Here is a 23,725-nt window from a genome sequence, read left to right as displayed (position 1 = left end):
CCTTGTGGCTCTGACGGATCTAGATTTTTTGAGGTGAAGCATATTCATCAAATCTGGGTTTGACATGGCCTTGTATGTTAGGCAAAGGTCACCTCTGAGCAAGCGGTAAGCGACCGAATAGAGCTGGAGTTCTTTCAGTCGGGCAGCATAGGACAGATGTTTGAGACCCTTTATCCTTTTGGTGAGGAACTTTTGTGGCCTCCAGCTGCTGCAAGTGTCGGGTCAGATACATTCAATGGGGCATGTACTCAATCATTGGTCTGATGAGTGATGAGTATAGGGAGACTATGACCTCCCTTGATCTAGATGAGAATCCTTCATGATAAGGTGGGCAATGTAGAAGGTCTTCCTAACTACTTTAGCTACATGGGTGTCGAATGACAGACTACTATCAACCTGGGTCCCCAGGTCCCTGATAACTTCTTCTGTACTCAGTGGATTGCCACCTATTTGGTAGCTAGGTAACCTTGTTTTTCCCAAGGGTATGACTATGCATTTTTGGCATTTAACTTTAGGCCATGGCTCTGGCACCAGTTATCCGCTTCTGTGAGACCCTTCTGAAGGATATCTGTGTCAGATGTGTTTTCTACTATGGCGCCCAGTTTGCAGTCATCTGCAAACTTTGTCAGCCATAACCCTCCTGTGTTTGCTTGTACTTCGGAAAAGTAGATGCCAAACAAGAGGCCCAGGACTGAGCCCTGTGGTACACCACTTGTGACAGGCTTTGAGTCTGACATGGCGCCAGCAACTCTGACCCTGTGGGTTCTGTCACTCAGCCAGTTTGCAACCCATCTTGTGATGTATGGGTTAACATTTAAGCTGATGAGTTTTTCAATGATACCCGAGTGGGGTATTGTATCAAAGGCCTTCGCCAGATCGAGGTAGGCTGTATGGACTGCCTTTCCTCATCAATGGCTTTGGTGACTGTTTCGAAAAAGTCAACCAAGTTTAGAAGGCATGATCTGCCTTTGACAAAGCCAAACTGGGATGGATCCAAAGTCTGCAAATTCCCTATATCTTTATTTATGAGGTCCATTATGATCCTCTCCATGGCTTTGCAGATAAGGCTTGTCAAGCTAATGGGCGGTAATTTCCAGGGTCGGTGGAGGCACCGCCTTTGTGAAGTGGGACCACAGTTGCAGTGCGCCACTCCCTGGGCACGTATCCAGAGGTAAGACTATGATTAAACAGCTGTCCTAGCTGTGGGTTTAATTCCTCGTTGAGTTCGGGCACACAGCCGGGACACCATCAGGTCCCATGGATGCTGTGTTTTTGCTTTGGAGAGAGCAGTTCTCACTTGGCGCTGGAGATGTTTGGGGCTGCAATCGCTATAGATATCTCTCCTTTCGGGAGGGAGAAGTTTGCACTGAACCTGTCAGCCAGTATGTTGGCAATGTCTGTAGGATCAGTAATCTTCACATCATTTTGAACTAGTTCTGAGCATATCTGGGAGTTTCCTCCCAGGTTTCTAACATAGCTAAAGAAGGCCTTATGATTGTCTTTTGAGTCTTTAGCTATTTTTCTCTCAAAATTTGCTTTGGATGATTTTATGAGAGCTCTTAGTTTTTTACTTATAGTGATCAAGGGTGTCTTACCTTTTAAGGATTTTGCTCTATCTTGTAGTAGCTTCCTCCTTTGTTGTAGAGTTTGTTTATGGCTGGGGTCCACCAGAGTGGACGCTTGCCTTTGGTACAAAGAGTCTTTGTTTTGCTTGGGATTGCCTTATCCATGCAGACCTGCAGGTGCTGGTAGAAGGCATTTGTAAGTGATTCAGCGGCTTGAGTACTGTTTTCCGCCGGCTCGGGGGCCTTAAAGGAGACCACACTAGTCTTTAGAAGTGTGAAGTCGGCTTTCGAGAAGTTCTTTAACCTCTCTAAACATTCTCTCACTATAATATTCTCCTATACCTCACAGAATATCTATCACATTAACCTCTCTAAACATTCTCTCACTATAATATTCTCCTATACCTCACAGAATATCTATCACATTAACCTCCCTAAACATTCTTTCACTATAATATTATCCTATACCTCACAAAATATCTATCACATTAACCTCCCTAAACATTCTCTCACTATAATATTCTCCTATACCTCACAGAATATCTATCACATTAACCTCTCTAAACATTCTCTCACTATAATATTCTCCTATACCTCACAGAATATCTATCACATTAACCTCCCTAAACATTCTCTGACTATAATATTCTCCTATACCTCACAGAATATCTATCAAATTAACCTCCCTAAACATTCTTTCACTATAATATTCTCCTATACCTCACAAAATATCTATCACATTAACCTCTCTAAACATTCTCTCACTATAATAATCTCCTATACCGCACAGAATATCTATCACATTAACCTCTCTAAACATTCTCTCACTATAATATTTTCCTATACCTCACAGAATATCTATCACATTAACCTCCCTAAACATTCTCTCACTATAATATTCTCCTATACCTCACAGAATATCTATCACATTAACCCCCCTAAACATTCTCTCACTATAATATTCTCCTATACCTCACAGAATATCTATCACATTAACCTCTCTAAACATTCTCTCACTATAATATTCTCCTATACCTCACAGAATATCTATCACATTAACCTCTCTAAACATTCTCTCACTATAATATTCTCCTATACCTCACAGAATATCTATCACATTAACCTCTCTAAACATTCTCTTACTATAATATTCTCCTATACCACACAGAATATCTATCACATTAACCTCTCTAAACATTCTCTCACTATAATATTCTCCTATACCTCACAGAATATCTATCACATTAACCTCTCTAAACATTCTCTCACTATAATATTCTCCTATACCTCACAGAATATCTATCACATTAACCTCTCTAAACATTCTCTCACTATAATATTCTCCTATACCACACAGAATATCTATCGCATTAACCTCTCTAAACATTCTCTCACTATAATATTATCCTATACCTCACAGAATATCTATCACATTAACCTCTCTAAACATTCTCTCACTATAATATTCTCCTATACCACACAGAATATCTATCACATTAACCTCTCTAAACATTCTCTCACTATAATATTCTCCTATACCTCACAGAATATCTATCACATTAACCTCTCTAAACATTCTCTCACTATAATATTTTCCTATACTTCACAGAATATCTATCACATTAACCTCTCTAAACATTCTCTCACTATAATATTCTCCTATACCTCACAGAATATCTATCACATTAACCTCTCTAAACATTCTCTCACTATAATATTCTCCTATACCTCACAGAATATCTATCACATTAACCTCTCTAAACATTCTCTCACTATAATATTCTCCTATACCTCACAGAATATCTATCACATTAACCTCTCTAAACATTCTCTCACTATAATATTCTCCTATACCACACAGAATATCTATCGCATTAACCTCTCTAAACATTCTCTCACTATAATATTATCCTATACCTCACAGAATATCTATCATATTAACCTCTCTAAACATTCTCTCACTATAATATTTTCCTATACCTCACAGAATATCTATCACATTAACCTCTCTAAACATTCTCTCACTATAATATTCTCCTATACCTCACAGAATATCTATCACATTAACCTCTCTAAACATTCTCTCACTATAATATTCTCCTATACCTCACAGAATATCTATCACATTAACCTCTCTAAACATTCTCTCACTATAATATTCTCCTATACCTCACAGAATATCTATCACATTAACCTCTCTAAACATTCTCTCACTATAATATTCTCCTATACCACACAGAATATCTATCACATTAACCTCTCTAAACATTCTCTCACTATAATATTATCCTATACCTCACAGAATATCTATCACATTAACCTCTCTAAACATTCTCTCACTATAATATTTTCCTATACCTCACAGAATATCTATCGCATTAACCTCTCTAAACATTCTCTCACTATAATATTCTCCTATACCTCACAGAATATCTATCACATTAACCTCTCTAAACATTCTCTCACTATAATATTCTCCTATACCTCACAGAATATCTATCACATTAACCTCTCTAAACATTCTCTCACTATAATATTCTCCTATACCTCACAGAATATCTATCACATTAACCTCTCTAAACATTCTCTCACTATAATATTCTCCTATACCTCACAGAATATCTATCACATTAACCTCTCTAAACATTCTCTCACTATAATATTCTCCTATACCTCACAGAATATCTATCACATTAACCTCTCTAAACATTCTCTCACTATAATATTCTCCTATACCTCACAGAATATCTATCACATTAACCTCTCTAAACATTCTCTCACTATAATATTCTCCTATACCTCACAGAATATCTATCACATTAACCTCTCTAAACATTCTCTCACTATAATATTCTCCTATACCTCACAGAATATCTATCACATTAACCTCTCTAAACATTCTCTCACTATAATATTCTCCTATACCTCACAGAATATCTATCACATTAACCTCTCTAAACATTCTCTCACTATAATATTCTCCTATACCTCACAGAATATCTATCACATTAACCTCTCTAAACATTCTCTCACTATAATATTCTCCTATACCTCACAGAATATCTATCACATTAACCTCTCTAAACATTCTCTCACTATAATATTCTCCTATACCTCAGAATATCTATCACATTAACCTCTCTAAACATTCTCTCACTATAATATTCTCCTATACCTCACAGAATATCTATCACATTAACCTCTCTAAACATTCTCTCACTATAATATTCTCCTATACCTCACAGAATATCTATCACATTAACCTCTCTAAACATTCTCTCACTATAATATTATCCTATACCTCACAGAATATCTATCACATTAATCTCTCTAAACATTCTCTCACTATAATATTATCCTATTTCTCATACTATATCTATCCACATTTACCTCCCTACCATCACTTCATCTCTTTCGATAATCCCTTACTTCTACTACTATCTCTACACAATCCATTTTCTCTTCCTTGTGTCTTACTACCTGTACTTAACATTTATCCTATATACACACAAAGCAAAACTATTTTATTTTACGTCTTTTGTAAACTTAATCTGCTCTGTCAGTAATGTTCAACTCTATACTAGAATCTTAGACTGAACTGTTTATAATCTACTGTAAATGTTATCTATCCACATGATAAATTGTATTATGTTTAGAAATATATGTATGCTTAGGTATAACTGTAAAAGCTATTAATGCCTTTACTTGTACTAGTAACCTATGTAATGCTTAGTTATAACTGTAAAATCTATGTCTCTATTTGTTTTGCACTTTTTCTCCCTGAGCCTCCACTGAAAATGGGTTCCTGACCCACTCAGACTTTCACAGTCAACAAATGTCAATAAATAAATAAATACATAAACAAACAAATAAATAAATTGTACAGACAGTATGACACACTATGTGATTTAACACCTTTGTAAATTTTTATTCATACTTCTAGCTAAATAAGTTTGTAAAATACTTCAACAGTAATTCAGCAGTGGGTTTCATCTAAGTATTCTGATTTCCTCCTACATTCCAAAGATGCAATATGGAAGAACTGTTGGTTCTTCAAATTGTCTGTATTTATACATACTGTCTGTTAGTGAGCACGTGCGTGTATCATGTGATGGACTGGCATCTTCAAATTAGTTTGTCTGCCTTGCACCCACCAAGTGCCAGGATAGGCTATACATCTTCCATGAACCCTAGTGTGGATGAGCTGGTAATTGGAGAATGAGGGAATGCATTTGCATTGATTTATAAACCAGAAAAACAAGCTCTCCTAATATGAAAAAAATGTATACATATACTGATTTTGCAATAGCACCACCATGAGTTACATTAAATATGACCATATTTATCTTTTAAGCTGCCATTAACAACATATAAAAATGGCATGTCTTGAGTAATTGCAAAAGCATGACTTACCAGGATCCACACCATCAGTCACAAGAAACTCCAGCATCTTGTTCATAGCACCCATGTAAAAGATAATGCGCAGCTGTGTCATGCCCATTGTGACAAGGCTCCAGAGAAAAATGGGTGAGCAAACACTGTGACAGAAAGGGACCGACTCTGAAATGAAAAGCAGGACAACTTAAATTCAACAGGTGATCTGAAGTTCTGTTCTTGTGGCTTAAGTAAGCAACAATCCCATATTCCTTATTTAGTGAGAGGCATAGCCATTCCACTGAACAGTGGACTCAAAAGCGACTTGAATGACCTTTCTTTCTAGTTTCAGAATAATATAATTGATTATTACTAGATGCTGGGAAAAACATAGTCCATACAATCAGAAGCTCTCAAAGAATCTCAGATAATACCCATTTTTAGTTGTATGACCTTTGAGGAAATAATAATCTCCCATACTAATTAACTCTTACCAGAAGATTGATGTTCTTTCTGGCCCTTCTCTTACATTTCATCCACATGTAGAATCCAGTAAAAAAAAAAAAAGTATAAAAAAAAAGTAAAAATAAAAAAATAAAAAGCATAAAAGTATAAGTATAAAGGCTTCTCTCTCTCTCTCTGTATATATATATATATATATATATATATATATATATATATAAATAAATATACATACACACACACACACACACACACACACACACACACACACACACACACACACACACGTCCTGGCTAAACCCCTTCCATCTGGATTTGCTCATTAACCTACTCTTCTTCCATCCATGTCCACCATATGTAACCCACTTACTTATGTACTGCTTTACCTTGTCCTCTGCAACATTTCATCCCTCCAATTTCTTCTCATATACTTACCTTAGATTTCATCCCTGCCCTACCTCTCCTATTTTCTTCCTTCTTCCTGTGCTCTCCTCTCTACTCACTACACTCTTCCCTTCTACTCACTAGTCTCCTCTATGTTTCTCTACTCTCCAGTCTTATTTCCCTCTACATTACTTACTCTAAATACGTACTAATCACTTAGATGTCCTGCCACTCCTCCACCTGATGTGCTTGTACATAATCCTTACATTGTTTAAATTATAGTAGTGTATTCCATGTAACTCAGTACTTTATGATGTGAACTTTTATGATGTGCATAACTTGTTCTTTCTCTAAATATATTTTTTTAATTGTCTTTGGAGCTTTTTTCCCAGGGCCTCTGCTGAAAACAGAGTTCTCACCCAATTGGACTATCCCAGTAAACAAATATTAAATAAAGAAATAAATGTTAAATAATAGAAAAAGAAAATTAGAACCCCATTTCAGAGAAAGTGCACTTCAACGAAAGTGCACTTTCACTGAAGTCTAGGCACCCGATCACCTCACAAATAAAAAAATATAACAAAAACATGCTTTTGCAGGGCGGGCAAGCCCTCCTGCACCCTCTCCCCTACTTAAATATACCAACTCCGAGATCGCACTACAGCAAGGAAAAGAGAATATTCTGATTCCGTGCTGCATTGTGATCTCCATAGTCAGTTTTCGAAGTTTCAGCACTTTGAATAAGTGGGTTCGTGCAAGTGAAGTTTGAAGTACTGAAAGTTCGACCAAACATAGTAGACTCATATATATATATATATATATATATATATATATATATATATATATATATATATATCTCTATAGATCCCTATCAGTTGATTGAGTTTTTAGAAATTCAAAATTCAGATCTGCGAGACAATACATTTGAATTTCTGAAAACTTGAAGCTTTAGAATGGAGATTGTGGTATAGTGAGGATTGGGAAATTTACCATTTTCCTCAATGTAGTGCAATCTCAGAGTTGGAATATATAATTTGCAGAGGATGTGGGGGGTCTATATATGTGTATATATATATATATATATATATATATATATATATATATGTGTGTGTGGGTGTGTGTGTACTATGACATTTCCGAAGTGCACGGTATCGAGTGACACATGGTCGAATCACTGTTTTCAAAATGGCAGTGAAACGAACCAAAAATTATTGATTTTGAATGATCAAGTGACATGTTACACTCGATCATTCCTGATTCGATGTGCTGGGAGATAGTGGTTCAGTGGGGAACAGGGAATTAGCCCATTTCCTCACTGGAGTGTGATCTTGGAGTTGGTATATTTAACGTGCAGGGGGTGTGGAGGGAGCAGTCCCCCCTGCAAAATAGTAGCATTAAGGTACCGTTGACTGTAGAGTGTAACGGTACGTTAATATACATATCATGGGTGACTGTCATCACCTCCCGCTATATCGAATACATAGAACCATGGTTGTCGATCTATTCATTTTCGCCTTGGTGTACTTTTCGGCATTCCAGATTCAGCATTTCGGGTCGATATTGTAAATGGTCGAGCGAAGTGGATTTGGAATGACAATAGTAAACCTATAAATATGCATATATATATATATATATATATATATATATATATATATATATATATATATATATATATATATGTGTGTGTGTGTGTGTGTGTGTGTGTGTGTGTGTATATATATATATATATATATATATATATATATATATATATATATAGTGACAAATTTCAGGCTCAGTCTGGGTTAAATACAAAACGTTTCATAAACAAAAAAATACATAAATGTAAGTAATAACAGAATGGTTCAGACTAATTACATAGAAAAATGAGCAAGCACGGTCAATGTACAATAAAGCAGAGCATAATGCAGAGTATGTACATTTGTTTCTAAAGTTATTCAATCTTCAGTGAATCTTGAGAGACAAGAAAAGACTCTGAAAGGAGATAGATTAAGTGATATGTCCTGCATTGAAGCAGGAGCATTTGGTTTACATGAAGCAGTGTTTTTTGAGTTGCATTCTGAATTTGGAATAAGTGTTGATTTCTTTAAAGTTGATGGAGAGAGCTTGCCAAAGAGTAGTTGCCTCAGAGGAGAAAGGATGTGCAGTGCCATGGAGTTTGGGTCTAGGGGTATTGAGAGTTCGTGTGGCTTGTGAGTAGTATCTCAGGTTGTATGAGGAGTTTTTGTGTGAAGTCTAGCTGCAATGGAAATAAATGTGTGGAGCTGGAATAGTTTGTAGAGTTGGGATCCTAAAAGTAAGTTAAAGCTTTGTTTTATAGGATCATAGGAGATTACTAGGCTAATGGCTCTGTGGCCCTTACAAGCCTAGCCAAGAGTTTATCCCCAGAAAAGAAACCACAATCAGCATTTGTCACCCCTGTCAATGAGGGACACAGGTGGAATCCCTGGGACAAATTTGTGGTTGCTCATCCACTCATCAAGGTTTAGCTTGAAGTGGAGCAGCGACATACTTTGCTTGATGTGTATGGGGATATGGAGAGTCTATTCCAGAGATGGGGCAGCCTCTGGAAGACAAACCTGTCTCTCCAGCAGGTTTTGAGTAGCCATCTGACTTTTTCTAGGGTGACACAATGATGGTCACAGAGAGGTGAGTTTGTAATGAATTGTCAGATGCTGTTAGAGATAGTCTGGAGTGTGGCAATGTTTTTCTGGGAGGCAGGAGCAAAAACTGTGATCCACTATTCAAGATGAGAGTGGAGAACTCCTTTGTCAATGGCTGCTCTGGTTGGGATAGAAAAAGGAAGATCTTTTTGGCCCAGAAGATGAGTGTGTTTATTTTGACTCTCACTTTGTCTTTGTGGAAATGTAAGTTTAGTGACTGATCAAGCCATAGTCCTAAGCATTCCAAGGTGGAGGTTGTCTCTATGGCATGTTTGTGTGGTGAAAGATAGTTAAAGAGTCAGGTGCTTGGTGAATTTTCTGTGGAGTTCCAAAAACCATGGGTCTTGCTGGCTTTGAGATGCAGTTTATGGTTTATGACCCATTCATTGGTGGTGCTCATGTAAATCTGACAGGAGTTGGCATTTAATGTTGGTGTGAGAGTGACTTGATTGGTAAACAACCATGTCATCAGCAGAGAGGATAGGGATGGGGGAAGTCACAAGAATGTTTTTTAATAAATATGGAGATGAGGAGGGGAGCAAGAATGGATCCTTGTGGTATACTATTGGTAACATTTGCAGATTCTGATTGGGAGGATCCTATTTTAACTCTGTAGTGTCTGTCCATGAGAAGTTTTTAGACCAGGGAGAAGCATCTGGACTGTTACAGATTTCAGCTAGTTTATTTTGGAGAAGATAGTGGTCAATGAGGTCAAATGCCATTGTCAGGCCTATAAATAGGGCATCTATAAGGAGGCCACTATCAGTGTTTAGCATCAATTAGGGACCAAAGTGCTGTCATAGCACTTTGTCCACGCCAGAATCCATGTTATTTGGTGGAGAGCAGGTGGTACTAATGGATATAGAGGGAGAGTTTGATGTACACTATCTTTTCAAGATGTTTGCCCAGAAATGGGTGTCTGGATATTGGATATAAGTGAGAGGTATCTTTTAGATTGGTTTGCTTTGGGAAGGGTTTAATTACAGCAGTTTTCCAAATCTGTGACATGATGATGTTTTGTGTGAGACATAGGTTATATATGTGGGTGAGAGGAAAACATAGATGCTCTCTGCAGTGATATATAAATCAGGAGTTTATGTTGTCATATTCAGGAGGGGTGTTGGGAGAAATAATTTCAAGTAGAATAGAGACTTCTTTGGGACTATGCATTTGAAGTTGAAGAGTGGGGTGAATGGTGGTAAGGTGGGCAATGCATGATCTGTTCATCATGGATCTGGTGCTTACCAATATGGGGGACCGCTGTAGCACCCCACTGTGAGGTCTTCCCTGATAAGATCTAGTCACAAATCAGTCTCATGTGAAGTACCTATCACACCTGACCCCCCCCCCCCCCCAGCAGCAATTAGACTGAAAGACTTCTCCAAAGCAGATTATAACCTCTTACAGGATGGTATAAATAGCTTCACTGCACCCCCCCTCAGATGGAACTGGCAACTATGCCAGGTTCTACACCAATACATTTTACAAGCACCTGTATAACTCTAATGACTCAGCTGTACCGGATAGGACCAAAACCAACTCTTCAAGGGTGAGCCAACCTGCCTGGTGGACAACTGCCATTAACAGGCTTTACAATAATAATAAGAAATTGCTGTCTAAGAGTAAGAAGGAGCGGACCCTAAACTGGCAACACTCCCTCCTCAGCTTAAACAAGCAAATAAGACTTCTTGTGAAGTCTTCCAAAGCAAAGTACAAATCCAAATTAGCTTCCTCAACTAAGGACAATCATAAGGCATTCTTTAGTTACATCCATAACCTAAAAGGAAAGGCCCAGATTTGTGCAGAACTCATAGTTAATGATACCACCTATACTGAGCCTGTGGACATAGCTAACCTGTTAGCTGAAAGATTCTGTGAAAACTTCACTTCCCTGTCCCCGCCACATGTACCCCATGACATCCCTACCAATTGTCTCCTACCTTGTATCTTTAAAGAGCCGGTCGTAAATGCCCTCTCCAAGCCCAAAAAGACAGCATCTATGGGACTTGATAACATCCCTGGCTGCATCCTACATGGGCTCCAACAAGAATTAGGAACACCATTGGGTAATCTTTTCAATCATAGTCTAATCACAGGCTTCGTCCCAGCTGAATGGAAAATGGCCACTGTTATCCCCTTGCACAAAGGTGGTGCTTCCACTAACCCCGGGAGCTATAGACCTATTAGCCTGACTAGCCTTATCTGCAAGGCCATGGAATGAATCATCATGGACCTTATCAACAAAGATATAGGCAATCTCCAAACACTCAACCCTACTCAGCCTGGTTTTGTCAATGGAAGATCATGCCTGTTAAACCTGGTGGACTTCTTCAAGACAGTCACCAAGGGCCTTGACGAGGGGAAATCTGTACATACAGCCTACCTAGACTTAGCCAAGGCTTTTGACACTATACCCCCACTCAGGCATCATTGACAAACACACCCAGCTAGGTATCAACCCTTATATCATTGTTTGGGTTGCCAGCTGGCTCACAGATAGAACCCGTACAGTCAAAATAGGGGAATCCACCTCCAACAGCAGGCCAGTAACCAGTGGTATTCCACAGGGATCAGTCCCAGGACCTCTACTGTTTGGAATCTATTTCTCTGACGTACAAGCAAAAACTAAAGGTCTGTGGCTGACAAAGTTTGCTGATGACTGCAAACTGGGAGTAGTCATAGAATCTCCAAACAATGTCAACATCCTAAAATAGGGTCTTACGTAAACAAATGATTGGTGCTAAAGTCACAACCTTGAACTCAATGCAAAAAAATGTATTATCACCCCAATCAGTAAGGGTGATGTTCCCTTTAACTACCACATCAAGAGCAACACTCTAAGTATGCACTTAGTGGTGAGAGTCCTGGGGACACAGGTTGACAGCAACCTTACCTTTGATCACCATGTCTCCACAGTGGTAAGAAGGGCATTCTATATTGCTCATCTCATGGGTAAGGGCATTGTCTCCGGAAAAAAAGAAGTTATAACCTCCCTGTACCCTTCCCTCATCAGGCCAATATTTGAGTACAACACCCCTTTGGTATGTAACCTTCCAAGCAACTGCAACAGTTGGAGAGACCACAAAGGTTCCTCACAAGGAAAATTCAAGGTCTTCAGCATCTTTCCTATGTGGATCAGCTTAAATCACTGTCACTTTATTCTGTTTCATAGAGACTACTCAGAGGCTTTCTCTGCCTTGTGTATAGGGCAATCTCTGACCTTGCTTTATTGGAAATGCTGCATATCCACAAGTTAAATGGAGCACAGGTTACTTGCTTTAAAGACCTTAATCTGGTATGTGACATTAATAGAACCTGCTGGAGGGACAGGTTTGTCTCCCAGAGGTTACCACACCTTTGGAACAGACTACCACTTCATATCAAACAGAACACATCATTGGTCCTCTTCAAACACAATGTGGACAGCTGGATGGGTAACCGTAAATTCACCCCGGGGGTTCCACCTGTGTCTCTCTTGGACATAGGTGCTGATCATGGAAACAAGGGTAACTTGGCTAGGCTTGTAAAGGCCTTAGGACCATTAGCCTAGTAACTTCCTATGATCCTATGAGCCTATGGAATTTCATGGGACATTGCTAAATTCTTTAAGGATATCCTCTGGAGAAAGTTTTGCTGTACCACATTGAATGGTGTTTGTAGACGGGGTATCATGAGGAGGTTTTCTTCCTGTAAGTAGGTTAAGCTCTTTCCAGAAATGTTTGGGAGAATGTAAGACAGTAATTTGTTTTTTTGTTTGGAGATTTATTTTTTGCTTTCTGATGGACTTCTTGACTAGGTTATGCAAGACTATAAAGGAGGATCAGTTATCAGTTGTGGGATCTATTTCCATTTTTGCTATACTTCATTCCTTAGAGTTGAAAGATGTTTGAGTTCAGTGGATAGTCATTCAGTTTTGATAGGTTTACAAAGCCTGTGGATAAGTGGATAGAATTTGTCTTGCAATTGGAATAAGGAGTTGGTTAGGCTTACAGCTGCTTTATTAATGTCATTTAAGGAGAGTATATGGTTCCAGCTGTGGACTGTGAAAAATATTCTACGTTTTTCTGCTACTTTGATTTCTGATGGTTTTTAATATTGGTGGTAGTTTTATAGGATGGCTAACAACTGTAAAGATGATTAGCAGAGGTATCTTAGTGATGGTGGTAGAATGTTTATGTTGGCGATGGGAGTTTGGTATGTTTGTAATTATCAGGTTGAATGTGGAGTGTTTGGAAAACTTGAGGTTAGATCTTGTTGATTCTTTTATGAGTTGAAGGAGACCCTGGTCTGCTAGGAAAGTACCCATATTAAATGGAAGAGAGCCAAGATAATTAAGACTGAAGTCACCTATAATGTTTGTTATTTTTGGAGCAGTTATTAAGGATGTTAGTGATTAGTGATTTGAATTTATCTAGGGAAGTAGGGGGTGGCAGACAGGCTGTAGAGATCAGTAGTGGTTTGCTTTTGTGAGATGCAAATTTTAGGAGAATCCATTTGGGACCAGAGTCTGAGGGGGGACACAACATCCACTGGCTTGGGAGTTAATTAGTAAAGGCCTGTGTCTAGCAGTGAGCTCAAAAAGGATAGGCACAAGTGTAAGAGTTGTTTAGAAATGAGAGCTTGGAGAAAAGAGGCAATGCTAATAATTGTATGACAGTGAAACAGTGTATGTTGTCATCTACTTTAATGAGGGAGGCTCACCCTAAAGGAAATGTATCTATTGAGATAGAAGTGTTTTGAAAGGAAGAGTCAAGCAAAGAGCAGCCATAAAGATACCTACTGCCTTTACATAGTTATAAAAAAGAAAAAGAAAAGGTAGAAGTGTAAGGCACTAAGCACAATTAGCAGGATAAGTGACAAATACACCTTAAGGTTTTCTCTTTTTGGTTGCTTTTCCTTGGTCAGTATTGATCAGTGTACTACCCCAGTAAATAAAAATAAATTCATTCATTCTTCTACTCTTTTTTGATAACTGCCATGGATCTTTTACATCCATCTTAGTTACAACCAGCTCAGGCAGATGAGACTTCAGTTTAACGTCTTATCCATGGACGGCACCTCGGGAGTGCAGTTGGTGACTTAATAACAGAGACTTCCTCCCAGAAACAGCATAGCAAGTTGAGAAGACAAATGTAGTATGACCAAGCAACAGACTAACATAGTAGTAGCTCTATAGAGCTGTCTGTGGCAGTCAATATAAAGTATAGGAATGAGTTCAGTGCATACTTTTATGTCCACTTTCCTCTAAACAGTGAGTAGCATGACATTAGAGAAAAAAAGGCAGCCAATAGGTAGCTTTCCTGTTCTCGTGGAAAGAGATGGATTTCCCATTAGCACCAGCAGACTACTGATGCAACACTGTAAACTAGTACATCGTGAAAATTTCCCTCACTGACACACAGGCTTTTACAGGCAGACTATTCACCTTCCTTCAGATCCTTAAACAATGGTACTGGCTTTCTTGTCCAGACAGCAAAACTACTCTAATGAATTGTGGTGTGTGTGCATACTTCTCAAATTCTTTGCTCAAGAATTCTGGACAAAAAACAAAAAGTACTGGGGTTACAAATGCCCAATATCAGGAGCAATTTTTAAATTGTCACCATTCCTCACCATTACTTTTTCTAACCAAATCAAAATTTAACTTGTAACTCACAGCATGCTCCTAGATGTCATCAAAGACGATGCCATGAAATTGGACCACCACATAAAGCAAACTTTCAGCAAAACATACAAAAAACGTGGCACCCTACATCCAGCTAAATCTTAGCTGACTGAACAGGCTAGGCAGAGCACTGCCTCCAGTCTACTGTTATCCACCTTCCTATATCATCATCATCATCAGCCCCGTTTTTCCCATTTTTTTTTCTACATGGGGTCGGGGTATCATGTTAACTGTTGCCAACTCTCTTGATTCAGTGCTACACTTCTGCCTTCTTCAACATTCATGCCTGGCTGTTTCAGATCTTCTTTCACGCAATCCATCCACCTCTTTGTTGGACGTCCTTGCTTCCTCTTACCTTCTTCCTGTCTGTCCCAAATCTTCCTCACCAGATTGTTTTCTGCTTTTCTGCATGTATCCAAACCACCATAATCTGTTCTTTTTGATCTTTTCTGCAATTGGAGCTACTTTGGCATCTGCTATTATGTCCTAATTTCTTTGTCTGTCCATAATGTGCATGTTACCACCCTTTTCAGGTGCTTCATTTCCATCACCTCTAGCTTCTTCAGCTGTTCTGCCTTTACTGCCCAGGTCTCTGTACCATACAGTAGTACTGTTTGCACCACTGTCTTGTACACCTTACTTTTCAGCTTCTTTGGCATTCTTCTGTCATAGACTACACCTGACACTCATTTGGCTGCAGCCACTCTGATTCTAGCTTTGACCTCTTCATTCAGTCTTCCCTTCTCCTCAACCACCCCTCTCAGATACTTGAAGCTGTTTACATGCTCCACTATCTTCTCTTCTATCTCTATTCTCAGATTCTTCTGATTTCCCCAATTTGCTGCCATTACCACCATCTTAGCTGTGCTTAGTTTCATCCCGTGTGCCTTCAGTTTTGCAAACCATTCTCCTATCTTTTGCTGAAGTTTTGGCTCAGATTCTGCCTGTAATGCCACATCATCTGCATACAACAACTTTGTTGATCTGTCCCCTCCGACCTGTTTGCTAATGTAGTTCATCACCAGTATGAACAGCAGTGGGCTCAGAGCTGAACCCTGGTGGACATCCATTCCCACTGGGAACCCCTCTGTGAGGCCGAACAATGTTCGTACTTGAGTTATTGGGTCCTTGTACATAGACTGCACTAATTCTACCAATGTTTTTGGGACTTCAAACCACCGTAGCACTGCCCAGATCAGCTTTCTTGGGACCTTGTCATATGCTTTCTCCAAGTCTAGGAATGCCCATTTGGACTCTCTCTTCATCTCTAGCTTCTTCTCAAGTATCTGCCTCACTGCAAACATCGGGTCAGTTGTGCTGCATCCTGATCTGAATCCAAACTGCTCAGGTCCCATCTTACATTCGACTGCTCTGTGTATCCATTTATCAATCACTCTCTCCAGAACTTTCATGCAATGTGATAGGAGTTTGATGCCTCTGTATTGCCCACAGTTGTGGATGTCCCCTTTGTTCTTGTACAATGGCACAAGTATGCTTATGCTCCAGTCATCTGGGATACACCTTTCACTCCACACTGCTATTAGTACCATCAGGAGCCATTTCTCCCCTAGCTCACCCAGCATCTTTATCAGATCTGCTGTGACCTCATCTGAGCCTGCTTCTCTCCCTGACTTCATTTTCCTTAGTGCTGTTCTTACTTCTTCTAGGGTGGGCTCCTCTTCTTCTTTCATTGTAGGCTGTTTCTGAGGCAGTACAACTTCTCTGGAGTTTTCTTCATTCAGAAGCTGCTGGAAATACTCCTTCCATCTGCCTTTGATGTCCTGTGGACTGGTGAGCAGGTTGTTGCTGGCATCCCTTATGAAGGGTGTCTGACTATCTTCTTTATCTTTCTGTCTTTGCCTTGCAACCTGATATAGTTTCTTTGTGCCACTTACTGAGTCACTTTCCATTAGTTGGTAGAGTGACTTTGATGTCCTAATGTTTGTTATTGCAACTTCTTTCTTAGCTTCTTTGTTAGCCAACGAGTAGTCCTTCCTAGCCTGGTCAGTGTTTTCTATCTTCCACTTCTTCCTGCACTCCTTCTTTCTTTTGATGACTTCCTGGACTTCTGCATTCCACCAACAGCTTTCCTTATGTACCATATTTCCATACCTGGCTCGGCCACATATCTTTTCTGTAGTCCTATCACATGCTGTTTTTAGGTACTGCCATTCTTGTTTAACTCCACGTATTTCCTCCTTTTCATGGGGTGCTAGAGCCCTAAGTAATTCCTTGAACTGTTGTACTTATTCTCCAGTCAACTTCCAGATCTTCAGCCTGGTGTCTGTTGACCTTAGAGCCTTCTCTGACCACTGCTTGCAGTTGATTGTGGCAACTAGTGGTTTATGCTGTGGGCCGACTGTTTCACTGGGGATGACTTTGCAATCATGGATTCTACCCCAGTGCCTTTTCCTTACTAGGAGGAATTCTACCTGAGTTGCATGTTGGCTACTCTTGTACGTGGTCTTGTGACTGTCTCTCTTTCTGAACCAAGTGTTGGCTACCATCAAGCCATTTGCCGGACAGAAGTCTACAATGGCTTCTCTCTCTTATTCCTGCTGCCCCACCCATGTGGACCCAGGCAGTCCTCATATACTGTTCTCATATCCACCTTCCTATGTGTTGCTCCTATATTTATCAACCTGCAAGCTACTCAGGGAACCATGTTTGAAAAATGCAACAACAAAATAGCTAAGTTCCCAGCTGATATGGATTATAGATCCCAGCAGTGCATCGTACTAAAACAGATACATTGTTTAGAATTGCCTCACAATCTAATATGCACACAACTAAAACTGTTCACAGTCTAAATTTCCATCCTGAAACAAGACAAATGCTAAAAAAAAAATCATACAACCTTACTCCCTGTCCAGGACTATTCGCTCTAGTGACATACTCTTATTGCAAACACACAAAGACATACTCGGAGGCTCTGAGTAAAAATTTACCTAAACAGCAGAGGCCTCCAAAGCAGACACCCAAACAACTGCTACCTCAAGACACCCCACAAGCAACACATAAACCACAAAAGCAGTGTGCAAAGCAGTCACAGCCCTTAAGGCCAAATACAACACCAAACATACTTGTCATAGGTGACTCCATAGTCAGACACACTGACGTCCCACTCACCAGGCTGAACAAGGAGAGGGTCACAGTAAGCTGCCTATCGGGCGCTAGAATCCACCACATAACACAAGCACTCGGGTCACTCCACGGCAAGTACAAATATGACACAGTCATTGTCCATGCTGGTGTGAACGACCTGAGACATACCTCCATGGACTACATGAAAAGAGACATAGAGGAGCTCTCTGATTATGTAGCCCAGGCAGGTATGACCCTAACCCTGAGCAGTATCCTTCCTTCACCAAGAATGATGCCACAATATAGAGACAAGATGATCAGCTTTAACAATTGGCTTAATGTCTGGTGTCATTCAAAGGGGATCCAGTGTCTGTCTGCCTGGGATGACATGCTTGACAAGCCACGCTGCTTCGCAAGGGATGGCTTGCACTTGTCACCCCTGGGATTCCGGATATTGGCTAAGGCTCTTGCCACCCCCATAGTGCCTTTTTTAGGCAAGGCTCAAATTCTAAACCTACCACCCTAGAAAACAAAAATGGGAAGAAACTGAGGGTAATGCTGCTCAATGCCAGAAGTCTAAATCTCAAAATGCACGCACTCGAGGCCCTTCTCAGTATGGAGAACATCGATGTCTGTGCTGTAACTGAAACCTGGTTCAAGGCTCCTGAGAGCACCCCGGCACTATTAGGTTTTACCTCATATCATGCGTTCTGGCCCCAAAACCCAGACCACACCACAAAAGGAGGGGGTGTATCCATATTCATAAAGGATACCCACACCTCCAGGTTGGTGGCAACGCACGAAGCTTCGGAAAACATCCAGGTGCAACTAACCATAGACAAAACTGCTCTACAAATTGTAGCATGATACAGGCCACCCTCTCAAACTCAGGAACCCCACACAGCCTTCCTGAAGACACTGGAGGGTATAAATGTATCTCCAAACACCATCATATTGGGTGACTTCAACTACCCGAATATAGACTGGGAACATTACTCAAGCCCTAACTTTCTAGCCCAATGGTTCCTGGAGTTCATAAATTCAAATGCCATGGAACAGCTAGTCACTGTTCCCACAAGAGGAGAAAATATACTAGATCTCATTATCACAAACATGGGGACAAAATGCTCCACACCGGAAGTATATCCCTCATTGGTGAGATCTGATCATAAACTAATCTCACTGGAAATCCACATCCCGCCCCACCCCAAACAAAAAGACCACAGTGAAGAACTTCTCTAAAGCAAACTTCACACTACTCAAGACTGGTGTGGTATCCTTCAAGGCCCCTGAGCCAGTGGAAACCACAACTCAAGCTGCGGAAGCCCTTACAAATGCCTTCTATGAACACCTCCAGGACTGCATGGATCAGGCAATCCCAAATAAAACCAAGACTCTTTCCACAAAGGGCAAACGTCCAGTCTGGTGGACCCCAGCCATTAACAAACTTTACAATAAGAGGAGAAAGCTATTACATGATAGAACAAAATCCATAAAAGGGAAGTCACCCCTGATCATTATTAGTAAAAAATACGAGCACTCATAAAATCAACTAAGGCCAATTTTGAGAGAAAAATTGCCATGGATTCAAAGGACAATCATAAGGCCTTTTTCAGCTATGTTAGGAACCTGGGTGGAAACTCCCAGATATGCTCAGAATTAGTCCAAAATGATACAAAAATCACTGAACCCACAGACATTGCCAACATACTGGCAGACAGGTTCAGTGCAAACTTCACCCCCCTCCCCCCCCCTAAAGGAGAGATAACTATCCCAGCGGAGTGTAGCCTCCCAGACATCTCAAATGCGCAGGTGAAAGCTGCTCTCTCTAAAGCTAAAAACATAGCATCAATGGGACCGGATGGTGTCCCCGGCTGTGTGCTACACGAGCTAAATGAGGAATTAAACCCGCACATAAGGAAGCTGTTTAATCTCAGCCTTACCACAGGATACGTGCCCAAGGAGTGGCGTACGGCAACTGTGGTCCTACTCCACAAAGGCGGTGCCTCTACGGACCCTGGTAATTACCGCCCCATAAGCTTAACAAGTCTAGTCTGCAAAGCTATGGAGAGGATCATAATGGAGCTCATAAACAAAGATATAGGGGACGTGCAGACATTGGAACCGACCCAGTTTGGCTTCGTCAAGGGAAGATCATGCCTTTTGAACTTGGTCGACTTCTTCGAAACAGTCACCAAGGCCATTGATGAGGGAAAGGCAGTCCATACAGCCTACCTTGACCTTGCAAAGGCTTTTGACACAATACCCCACTCGGGTATTGTAGAAAAACTTACCAGCTTAAATGTAAACCCATATGTCACAAGATGGGTTGCAAACTGGCTTAAGGACAGAACCCACAGGGTTAGAGTTGCTGGCGCTATGTCAGACTCCAAGCCAGTCACAAGTGGTGTCCCACAGGGCTCGGTCCTTGGCCCCCTATTGTTCGGCATCTACTTCTCAGAAGTACAGGCCAACATGGGAGGACTTTGGCTGACAAAGTTTGCAGACGACTGCAAACTGGGCGCCATTGTGGAAAGTGCATCGGACACGGATATCCTTCAGAAGGGACTCACGGACACAGATAGCTGGTGCCAGAGCCATGGCCTGAAGTTAAACGCCAAGAAATGTATAGTCATACCCTTTGGGAAAAACAAGGTAACCCCAAGCTACCATATAGGTGGCAATCCACTAAGCACAGAAGAGGTTATCAGGGACCTGGGAACCCAGGTTGACAGTGGCCTTTCTTTTGACACTCACGTTGCTAAAGTGGTTAGAAGGACCATCTACATTGCCCATCTGATCATGAAGGGATTCACATCCAGATCTAGTGAGGTCATTGTTCCCCTGTACTCTTCACTTATCAGACCAATGATCGAGTACAATGCCCCATTCGGGATGTATCTCGCCCGACATCTGCAGCAATTGGAGAGACCCCAAAAGTTCCTCACCAAAAGGATAAAGGGACTCCAAAATCTGTCATATGCTGCCAGATTGAAGAAACTCCAGCTCTATTCAGTCGCATACCGTCTGCTCAGAGGTGACACGTGCCTGACATACAAGGCCATGTCCAACCCGGAATTAATGGACATGCTCCACCTCAAAAAATCCAAATCCACCAAAACCACTAGAGCAAGCGACTTAAACCTTAGCACGGTTATAAATAGGACGTGCTGGAGGGATAGATTTATCACTCAGAGACTCCCTATGCTGTGGAATAGAGTTCCGGTCCATGTGAGGCAGAGCACCTCGCTGGCTCTGTTCAAGAGAAATCTTGACCTGTGGATGGGAGATCATAGGTTTACCCTGGGAATCATCTCTGTGTCATTGCTGGACAGAGGCACAACAAACTAATGGGCACAGTATTTTTTCATATAAGGGGTGGCGTAAGCCACAAAAATTTGGGCTAGGCTTATAAATGCCTTGGGGCAGATAGCCTAGTATAAACCTATGAACCTATGAACCTAATCCAATACTGCAGGTATTCCTGTCATTTCTCTAAAGTTTGGAATTCCAGTACCATTTCACTCAGACAGTCCTTCAGGCTACTGTTGAAACAACACCTAAAGGTCTCATGGCTTTGCTCATGCACGGCACCTGCCAAATCCTATAAATGGTCTTCATCCACTCCATCCCATCCTATTCTAAAGTGACTATTTGGCTAGTAAGCTTCTAGCGTATCTTCTACTATTGCATCTATTTGGCCACATACACTATTCAGTACTCTCCTCAACATTGCATTGTTGTGAAAGTTCAATTTACTGCAAACCTGCTGTTATAAAATACTATGGGAGTAAACTTTGTTTGTCTAAACACTCCTGATCTACTTTTAAATGATTTTTCATATCATATGCATGTATCACTGCGATGCCAAGCCTTAATAATGTATACTTGTACTGTACTGTATTACATATCTCTGCTTTTATATATGTAACTCGATTATCATTTTTGTTAAGTTTGTATACTCTGTAATACTTTGTGGAGCTTTTCTCCCAGGGCCTCCACTGAAAATAGGTTACTGACCCAGTGGACTTTCCCAGTCAACAAATGTCAATAAACAATAAATAAATAATAAATAATCATGATTATACTATGTTTGTAGGTTGACTATTCATATGTATCTTTTCAATATTTTTGTTTTCCCACTATTGTATGTTCAAACAATCATAGGATCATAGGATCACAGAAGGTTACTAGGCTAATGGCTCCAGGGCCCTTACAAGCCTAGCCAAGTTCCACCAGTGTTCCCAAGGGTGTCTGCTTCAAGCAAACACTAAAATCAGCACCTATTGCCCCTGTCCAAGAAGGACACAGGTGGAACCCCCGGGGTGAATTTCCAGTTACCCATCCAGTCGTCCAAATTACACTTAAATAGGGCCAACGAGGGGTTTTGTTTAACATGAATAGGAAGCTTGTTCCAAAGGTGGGGCAAACTCTGTGAGACAAATCTGTCTCCCCAGCAAGTTCTGTTAATGTCACATACCAGGTAAAGGTCCTTTGAGTGAGTGACCCATGTGCCATTTGACTTGCGAATGTATAGCATTTCCATTAAAGCTGGGTCAGGGATTGCTCTATATGCAAGGCACAAGTCATCTCAGAGCAGTCTGTACAACACAGAGTAAAGTGACAATGATTTCAGTCCATCCACAGTAAACAGATCTTGAAGACTCTAAAGTTTCTTTGTAAGGAACCTTTGTGGTCTCTCCAATTGCTGCAGGTGTTTGGAAAGGAACATACCAAAGGCAGCTTTGTACTCTAGTATTTGCCTGATGAGGGAAGAGTACAGGGGGGTTATAACCTCTTTTTTCTGTAGGCAATGCCCTTACTTAGATGAGCTATATAAAATGCCCTTCTTACCACTGTGGCGACATGGTGATCGAAGTTAAGGTTGCTGTCAACCTGTATGCCCAGATCTCTCATCACTGACTGTGTGCTTAAGGGTATTGCTATTGATGTGGTACTTTGCAGGAACATCACCCTTGCTGAAGGGGATGATAATGCATTTTTTTGCATCAAGTTTAAGACCATAACTTTGGAACCAGTCATTAGTTTGCGTAAGACCTTCTTGAGGGATGTTGACATTGCTAGGGGTTTCAGTGATTGCTCCCAGTTTGCAATCATCAGCAAACTTTGTCAGCCACAGTCCTTTAGTTTTAGCCTGTACTTCGGAGAAGTAGATTCCAAACAGTAGGGGTCCCAGAACCCATCCCTGAGGAACACCACTGGTTACGGGTCTGCTGGAGGAGGTGGAGTCCCCTATTTTGATCGTATGAGTTCTATCAGTGAGCCAGTTTGTAACCCACCTGACAACATATGGGTTGATACCCAGCTGGGTGAGTTTATCAATGATGCTTGAGTGGGCGATTATGTCAAAGGCCTTGGCTAAGTCTAGGTAGGCTGTATGCACAGATTTGCCCTCATTTAGGGCTTTGGTGATTGTCTCGAAGAAGTCCACTAAGTTTAATAGGCATGATCTCCCCTTGACAAAGCCAAATTAAGTGGGGTAGACCATTTGGAGATTTCCTATATTT

General features: G+C 40.6%; 1 protein-coding gene across 2 annotated transcripts in view; it reads right to left on the bottom strand.

Moving 5' to 3' along the window:
• The window catches only part of SLC43A1 (solute carrier family 43 member 1), a 658,072-nt gene that overhangs the window by 100,282 nt on the left and 534,065 nt on the right, over nt 1-23,725 (bottom strand). For both annotated transcript variants that reach the window (XM_044084117.1, XM_044084118.1), the window contains one exon: nt 5,979-6,125. In XM_044084117.1, coding sequence (XP_043940052.1) covers nt 5,979-6,125 — 147 coding nt within the window. The remainder of the gene's footprint in view (nt 1-5,978; nt 6,126-23,725) is intronic.

This window comes from Protopterus annectens, chromosome 9.part0 (genome assembly GCF_019279795.1).
Source record: "Protopterus annectens isolate FY-2018-M chromosome 9.part0, PAN1.0, whole genome shotgun sequence".
Taxonomy (NCBI): Eukaryota; Metazoa; Chordata; order Ceratodontiformes; family Protopteridae; genus Protopterus; species Protopterus annectens.
Note: the sequence above shows the minus strand (reverse complement) of the source record. Positions and strands in the feature narration are given on the sequence as shown.